This window comes from Saccostrea cucullata, unplaced genomic scaffold, assembly GCF_032062105.1.
Source record: "Saccostrea cucullata isolate Sc308-1 unplaced genomic scaffold, CSIRO_AGI_Scuc_v1 ctg163, whole genome shotgun sequence".
NCBI classification, from domain to species: domain Eukaryota; kingdom Metazoa; phylum Mollusca; class Bivalvia; order Ostreida; family Ostreidae; genus Saccostrea; species Saccostrea cuccullata.
In genome coordinates, this window is record NW_026933609.1 from 575,503 (window position 1) to 584,284 (window position 8,782).

General features: G+C 33.5%; 1 protein-coding gene across 1 annotated transcript; it reads right to left on the reverse strand.

Moving 5' to 3' along the window:
- Positions 1–1,572: 1,572 nt before the first annotated feature.
- On the reverse strand, positions 1,573–6,159 carry LOC134238729 (fatty acid hydroxylase domain-containing protein 2-like). The gene is made up of 6 exons (XM_062720850.1): positions 6,000–6,159; positions 4,856–4,959; positions 4,636–4,757; positions 3,801–4,006; positions 3,356–3,628; positions 1,573–2,714 (listed from the first exon to the last, which is right to left on the reverse strand). Exons 1-6 carry the CDS (start codon positions 6,143–6,145, stop codon positions 2,555–2,557), a joined length of 1,011 nt encoding a protein of 336 aa, XP_062576834.1. The 5' UTR covers positions 6,146–6,159; the 3' UTR covers positions 1,573–2,554.
- Positions 6,160–8,782: the final 2,623 nt, after the last annotated feature.

The window sequence follows — 8,782 nt, forward strand, 5'->3', positions numbered from 1 at the left end:
ATGCACAACTTCAATCCTTCTATTGTGTAAAATCAGTAAAATTTCTGCTCCAGCTTTTGCCATCTCCGAGCCTTTGTCTGGAAATGAAAGCCTATAAATTTTCGTTTAAAGGGAAATAACTCAAAACCGGAAGTGAATTTTTGGAATGCTAGACAAAATTCTGATAGAGTTTAGTAACGTCTATAAACTCTGAAAATTTGAGCAAAATCCATTGAGAAATGAGTGAAATATAGGCCTCAAAGTTGGCGTCTAGGAAAAGGAAAAAAAAAAGAATAATAAGAATAATCTTAATCATCAGAATCAGTAGAAGGTCTTCCGTTGGAAACGGAAGACCTTAAAAAAAGAATAATAATCTTTACCATCAGAATCAGTAGAAGGTCTTCCGTTGGAAACGGAAGACCTTAATAAAATCAAAGATATTTTTCATAATAAACATAGAATAGATAGATGCAAAACGAACTATTATTTCTGAAGAATGAATGTTCGATTCATGAAAACACGACGAACCATTATGTATAGAAATCGTTATAAGTGCACAAAAAACGGTGCTTTTTGCCCAAATGAATGAAGTTAAATCAACGTAAACATCCCCTAACCAATGTTTTGCGCTCAGCTGTTTGCTCAGTTCAATATTTCGCCCGGTGTACATCGTACATTTTGCGGATTAAAATTGGTGACGTCTTATCATTTGGCAATATTCATTCTTATGGTGAATATGATATATTCCATTAACTAGAAATAAAGGCAGCATGTTTGACACCTGGTTCTATTTTTAGATGTAATACTCTAGAAGGCAATAATGTTTTCCCCCAATAGATTACATGCGTTTCCTAAACTGAGGAACTACAGACAAAAAAGTTGAATATATAATTTTCCCCCAATGGATAAGATGCGCAGAGCACGTTTCCTAAACTGAGAAACTACGGATAAATAAGCTGAAGTTAAAACTACTGAGTATTCTGGCTGTTCGTACATGAAGATTCGGGGTGTAAAGTTTATGTTCTATCCGTCCGTCTCTCTTTTGAGGTGCTGATGCTAAGACCTATAGTTCTACCCTTTAAACTTGACCTTGAAGTTTGGGCTACTTTTTAAAAACTTCAACCTTGACCAAAATTTTTGAATGGTTAGTACTAGGGCTTTTATATTTCACATGTGTATTCTTTGAGGCATGATCATCCCTTGGGTACCAACAATTTTGACCATTTGACTTCGGAACTGGGTCTTTTGTTGAAAAAAAATTTCATGGTTTTGTGCTAGAGTATTCAATTTTCATAGTTGTTTTTCTTGTGACAAGATTTTTTAAAGTACAATTATTTTTTATCTTTTGACCTTAAGGAAGTTAAGCATAGAGTTTGACTTGCATTTGAGAAACTTTAACCTTTGTCCTGAGATGTCATTGGGGGAAGGGGGGCATCAGTGTTTCAAAAAACACATCTTGTTCTTCAACAAAAATCGGCTTATCTTTTAATAACAAATTGTCATTTAATAATTTTGTTTACCTGTTCAAGACAACGGAATTATGGTGGGACTGACTAGACGACAAAGAATTGATAGAAAAAACAGATACACAAATTGTTTTTGTTGTTCATTTATCGTATTGTTAATTCAAAACAAAAAAAAAACATTTTCTGGTGTCCTGCATGATAAATAACCAGACAAAGACAAAGAAGTCTTTGATCAGCAAAATACATTTATATACAGAAGTACATACACTAGTGTCTGCTTTTTAAATAAAAAAGTCTTGTTTTTATCAATTATAAATTGCCAGGAAATTCAGAGCTCATGCTTTCATCAGGATATTTTTTTTTTAAAAAAAAGCTTACATTGAAATTATTTATAAAACTGAGGCCTGAAAGCAATTGAGATTATACTATAGTAATACAGATATTTAAAAGTAAGTATAAGAAATACTGTACATGTATGATTATTAGAGCATTGATGGAAAAGTTAATAAGAAAGAAAACGATAATTCTTGCATTTCTACACCATGTAATCATGCTGTTTTTTACCTTGTCAATATCAGAGTATTAGATATTTCCATCCACAAGATGTCAATTAAGTATATCGTTAAGGAAAACAGAAATAGAAATTTGATCATAAGCAATCGTTATTCACATTACATACATGTATTTGTTCCCAAAACATTAAAGCAAGTAAAAAAATTTAAACAAAACACAAACAGAGTAGAAGGATTCTTACTGTAGTATCAATAAATGGTAAAATTAAATATGAACCAAAACAGCTGTTTGAAGAACTCTACTGCAATGTTTAGCAATGATTCTTTATTTTACACCAAATTATGTGTCATGCAATAATTTTTTCGGTAGTCACTTGGCATCTAATCATTTCTCATGATATATTCATGACATGAAAATTGTAAGCCTTACAATTATTTCAGACTAGTGTCGCAGAAAACATGACAATAATACTTTTATGTCATAATTATAAACAAATAGATTCACAACTTCAAAACATTAAATTTAAGTGCCATCAAATGATGTGGTGGGTAACTTTCAGATCTTTTGTTGAGACAGCCATGGGAACATGGTCAGCATCACCGTGCTTTCTTTGACTGAGAGTCTGGGATCTGTTGAGATAGTGGGGTTAATCCCAATAGAAGAATGTGCCTCTGATAAGCCTTACTGTTGCGGAAAGCTGTGTCTGTCCCATGGAGACGATCCAAGATTCCAAGAACTCCAAAATTGTTAATAAACCTAATAATCAATATAAAATCAGTACCCAACATGCATTATCTACACATCTGTAGTTATTTGGTTTCTGATATTTTACTCTTATCTTGCTGTCTTTCATTCCTTTGTTTACTTGCAATGTTATTTTTAAAAAAATACTTCTGTCAAAGAAAATACACAGGCCAAAACATTCAAGTAAAATATTTGGGGGAGGGGTGTGAAATATCTGTATTACCTATAAAAGAAGACAATATGTATATATTACATAAGACATTGCATAAATCAAACATTGATGTGTTATGAGTATATCAGAACCTTTAGAAACTGATACTCAAAGGCCACATAGAGTTGTTTGATACTATTGAAAGGTAAATGATTAAATGAAATAGCAAGACAAGAAGTACAATATGTGTGTAATTTACAGATAGTATTCTATTGGTGTCCAAAATCATATAACATAAAAAATAGTTCTTGAAACGCAAGATCTTTTATTACTATACTTTTTTCTGAGGCTTTTATGTTTGTCTAAATTTTCTCAACCAGGGAGAAACATTTATGCAGCTATACCCAACATACACTTATTGTCACCTTCCAATTCAATATTTTATTTATACATGTAGTACATGACAAAAAGTAACAAAAGATCTTTTAATAAGGTGACTTACGTTTTGTGGTGGTAGTCGTGGGCCTCTGGTGACGGTAACAGTGGGAAGTGGTAACCACAGTGAGCCACAGTGGTAGACAGAAGAGCTATAGAAAACCAAAGCCAGGCAGAACAGAGGTGAGATCCCATCAGAAAGGGGCCCAAGACAGGGGGCAGCAGATTACTAACTAAGTGCTCTATGGGGTGAGCATAGAGGGAAATTATGCCTATAGGAGCAGTCCATTCATGATGTCGTTTGTGGATGTAGGAGTACAGATTTCGGTGGTGAAGGAGTCTGAAAACAATCATTATTAATTGTAAGTGATTGAACATTTTTTAATTACCGGTACAAATATTCATTATTTAGCTTCACCTCTTCATTACAATTTCAATATCTGTTGATGTCAAAAAACAAGCTAGAAGGTCATAACATTGAATTCCTAATTCTTAAAAACATATTCACTAACCTGTGAGAATAGTAGAAAAAGAGCTCTTCCACAAGGGAGAACACTGTTAATTCCAGCAGGAACCAGTGAAAGGTGGGTAGTTCCCCTTGGAAGTGACAGCCCCTCCACTTCATTAAGTAGTACATCCCAAACATGAAGGGTATGGTGATCACAGTTTGATTAAACAACACTACTTGTATCGCTCTGATCAACATCGGTTTCTGTTTCTGGTATTAAATTTTGTAAAACATAATGCATTATTTCTACAATGTTATGACAAAAAAAGTTTGAAAATTATCTTTAACTTCTTACATTTGAAAAGCAGTTTCTTGATAGTATTTTTTACAAGAGGTGTTTGTGAAACACTGATGTCCCCATGTAGCAACTCATGACAAAGGAAAAAGTATATAAAATGTCATGGCCAGTCACAAGGTCAAAAAAGTAAGTACTTGAAGTAATGTTTATAATAAGGAATACAAATGTAAAATATTTAAGCTCAAACACCACCATTCAAGAGTTAAGGCAACGATTTTGTTTTTTTTCCAAATGTACATACCCCTGATAATACTATAAGGTCAAAGTCAAGAGGTCAAAATGTTGGTTTCAAAAGAAAGGCCTGGTCAAAAAGAATATGAATGTGAAATATAAATTAAAAACTTAAACAACACAACTCAGGCATTATGGCCAAGATTACATATTTTGTTTGGTGGACAGACTGATAGACAGGCAAATCAAAAGCTATAATATATGCCTTCAAATCTTCCATTACTAGACATGAACTAGCTTTTATCACTTTAATCATATATTTAGTTAATTAAGAAACCCCTTTTTCATTATCTTACACATTAATACCTACCTCTGGTAGAGGCTCTTCCTGTATCTTATATTTCATCAAACTTTTTGGCCACTTGGTTACCTCCATTATAAGGAGAAAGAAGTTGGCAAACCAGAACACACTCATGGTTACAATGTAGGTCCCTGCACATGTGACAAAAATAATTTTACAAGTCTGATTTACAGTAAAGATTCATCAAGTAATAACAATAGATGAATTTTAATTTAAAAACAGAACCTACCAGCAACACCAATGAATAGATCATTTTCTCCAAAACTGAGATAAATTCCGTCCCATATTTTTTGCCACAGATTGCCTGATGCACCCCATATTCTCTGTAAATGCCTGAAAACATGAATTTTCCGAGCTATATGGAGAACCAGTTTTATAGGTAGTCCAAACAGCAATCTACACAAATAGTTCAAATATAACAAAATACCCAGGAATTTCAGATAGAAACTCCAAGAATGCATCACGCTGTAATTATTGCTTGTTTAATTGTTTACAATGTATATGGTTATATTTGATAAAGGAGTTTCTTATAGTATATCCTACTACATGCCACACTAGTATGTATATGCTAATGATATACTACATTTTCCCTCAAGCTACTATGTTGTATAGTATTGTACAATATTATTTTCATAATTACAACTAACATCATAAGATGAATACATAAATGTGCATTTTTCCTTCTTAACATTTTTTCTTTGGGAAACAATTGAACAATACGGCTTTGAACAAAACTTTCTCCTAACCATTGCTGCTTGCATGATTAAATAGTCTTGTAATGCTCGGAATAATCAAGCCTTATGTGTGATGTCATGTTATAAACCAAAGATCAGATCAACAGTAAAACATGCTTGTTGCAAACAAGCCTATAGTGAATTGACACCTACAGTGAAGTAATTTTCATTCCCCTCAACTTTAGAATATATATTGTAAACTTAACAAATTTAAAGAACTACGCTTATAATGAAGTAAAATTGATCATCCCTGGCACTTTGTTATAAGCATGTTTTAATCTATTTAATAAACAACAAATGTTACATAAACTGCAATTCGATAATAATTTGTACATGTACCAAAGGTGAGCTTTGAAAAAAAAAATCTCAATATTATTGAAACATTGTACTTTACTTGGTGAATTTTGCTTTGTAATCTTATTAGCCCTTTCACGGTAACTGTGGTACTACTGTTCTGCTGGGCAAATTAATAACATTTAGTGGCATTTTTGTTGATAGATGCAGGCAAAAATTATGTTTCTAAACAACTGCCTTCAAGTCATATTTCACCAAAAATAACTCTTTGCCCTGCAAGAGTAGCACAGTTATGGTGAAGGAGTCTATTTTAATAGATATTATTTAGAAATTTCTTGAACTAACCATGTAATGGAGTTACTGGCTGCATAAAACACGATACACGCTGTTCCAAGTATAAAGATAGCCTTCTTTATCGAGTCAAGGACCTTGGTTACTCTGCTCCTGTCATGGTGGTCTGCTGGGGGAATGGGGCTGTCCACAGAATGCATTTTCCTTCAAATACCTAAAACTGCCGAATGAGACGAGTTACATAGTTACTTACATATATGCTATAATCTAAGAAATAAATTATTCTCGTAAGTAACTAAGTTGTAACAGCACACATCGTTATTTAACATTTTGTCTTTGGTGAAGGTTATCCAAGAAATATATTTGTTTTATCTTTTGGTATTACTTACGAAAGCAGTATTATTTCGTTTAAAAAAGAATTAACAAAAAAAAAAAATCTTGCTTTTTTCCCTGTTGTTTGTCCCTCGATGACCCAGGACTAGTTTCTGCGCGTGTCAGTTTGTTTACAGGGTCCAGACCGTTGTTTACGTTTGTCAGGTGTCAAAAAAATCGAATCCCGATCCCGATTCATTTCTGGGTTTCAACATATTTTATTGAAACACAATCAATCAACAATCAATGGGATTGGACAAAAACTATTCCAACATAGATTGTCCTCTCCAACACAAATAAAATGACAAAAACAAATACAATTGTTTATGTATTTTACAATATTTGCACCACAAGGGAGAATGAAGACGAATTTCATTAATTTTTCAATTCAGTTGCCAAAAATAATCAAAGGTTGAAAGGAACTTGATGATCATTTTTCAAAGAATAATTTCAAATACATGAAATATGTCTTATGCTAAAAAAAGGTAAGCTTTGCTAAACAAACAGTGTCCAGAAATGCTGAAAATGACACACGACTTTATCTATTTAAAAATGTCAGATATTTAGAAATGATTGTTGTATTATTATTACATAATTATTGTCCCCCGCTGTCCCCCGCTTTCGCGAAAGCGAGGGGACATTAAATCTCATTCATATGTCCGTCCGTCAATCTGTCTAGCTGTCCGTCCGTCAAAAAAACTTTAACCTTGCCCATAACTTTTGATTGAGATGAGCTATATATGGCTTTCATATTTTACATGTGTATTTCTTGTGACAAGACCTCTTTTTTGGTACCATCAAATTTAACCTTTTGACCTTGACCTTGGAGTTTGACCCACTTTTGCACTGAAATTCTTAACTTTTACTTTAGCTATAACTTTTGAACGGTAAGGACTAGGGCTTTCATATTTCACATATGCATTCTTTGTGGCAAGGCCTTTCACAGGCCTTTCATTGGTACCAACAAGTCTGAGCTTTTGATCTTGGTCGTGGGGATTTCCGTACTTATGAAAAAACGTTTACCTTGGCCGTAGTCTTTGAACGGTAAGGGGTAGGGCTTTCATACTTCACATATGTAATCCTTGTAAAAAGACCTTTCCTTGGATACCAAGAACTCTGACCCTTTGACCTTGACGTTTGACCTAGTCTTTAAAAACTTTAACCTTGGTCATAATTTCTGAAAGGTTAGGGCTAGGGCTTTCAAACTGCACATATGTGATCCTTGTGACAGGACCTTTAATTTGATATCAAGAACATTGACCCTATGACCTTGGAGTTTGACCTACTTTTTTAAAACTATTACCTTGGCCATTACCTTTGAACAGTGGATTACAGAACTTTCGTTGTTTCATTTATATGTATTTTTTGTGGCAAGAACTTTCATTTGTTACAAACAACTTTGAACTTTTGACCTTGACCTTGGAGATTTCCGTACTTATGAAAAAACTTTTACCTTGGTCATAATTTTTGAACGGTTAAGGCTAGGGCTTTCATTCTTAACATATTTAATACTTGTGAGAAGACCCTTCTTCATAAACCAACAACTTTGACCCTTTGACCTTGGAGTTTGACGTACATTTAAAGAACTTATCCCTGGCCATGACTTTTGAACAGGTGGTGTTAGGGCTTTCATATTTCACAACGTTTTTTTTTTCTTTCTTTGTGAGAAGACCCTACTTTGGGTAATAATATATTTAATTTGCATTTAAGAAAAGTTTAATCTTCGCTTTGTTGCCATATGGGTCATCGATTTTTCACAAACACGTCTTGTTCCTTATATTGAGAAGAGATAGGGCTTTCATATTTGACATATGCATTACTTGTGACAAGATATTTCCGAAGGTGCTATGATTACTGATCCCTTGACCTTGACCTTGACGATTGACCTTATTTCTAAAAAAAAAAAATCAACTTCAGTGATAATTTTTAAATGACATTTGATAGGGTGTCATATCTGACAAAAATATGTCATTTAAAAAAAATGACATCTCACACACAAAGACACCGAAAGCGGGGGACCACAATTCTTTGAATTTGCTTTTTTGTACATTGAAGTCATTGTATAATTTATGTATAAATTATGTATAACCTCAATTAATTTTATACCAGAATATTGTTTAAATGCATATGACGAATTTTATGTACTCTGCCTTTGCCAATTATTGTCCCCCGCTTTCGCGAAAGCGAGGGGGCATTAAATTGCATTCGTCTGTCCGTCTGTCTATAGCTGTCTGTCCGTCCGTCACAAAAACTTGAACCTTGCTCATAACTTTTGATTTAGTAGAGCTATGACTTTCATATTTTACACGTGTATTTCTTGTGACAAGACCTCTCTTTGGGTTTCACCAAATTTGGCCTACCTTGACCTTGGAGTTTGACCCACTTTTACACAAAAAATTTAAACTCTTACTTTGGCCAAAACTTTTGAACAGTAGATACTAGGGCTGTCATATTTCACATACTAG

Coding starts and splice junctions, on each gene's coding strand:
- LOC134238729 (XM_062720850.1), bottom strand. CDS start 6,145: ATGCATTCTGTGGACAGCCCCATTCCCCCAGCAGACCACCATGACAGG. Junction 4,960..5,999: donor GCCAGTAACTCCATTACATG/GTTAGTTCAAGA, acceptor TCATGTTTTCAG/GCATTTACAGAGAATATGGG. Junction 4,007..4,635: donor AGGAAGAGCCTCTACCAGAG/GTAGGTATTAAT, acceptor ATTTAATACCAG/AAACAGAAACCGATGTTGAT.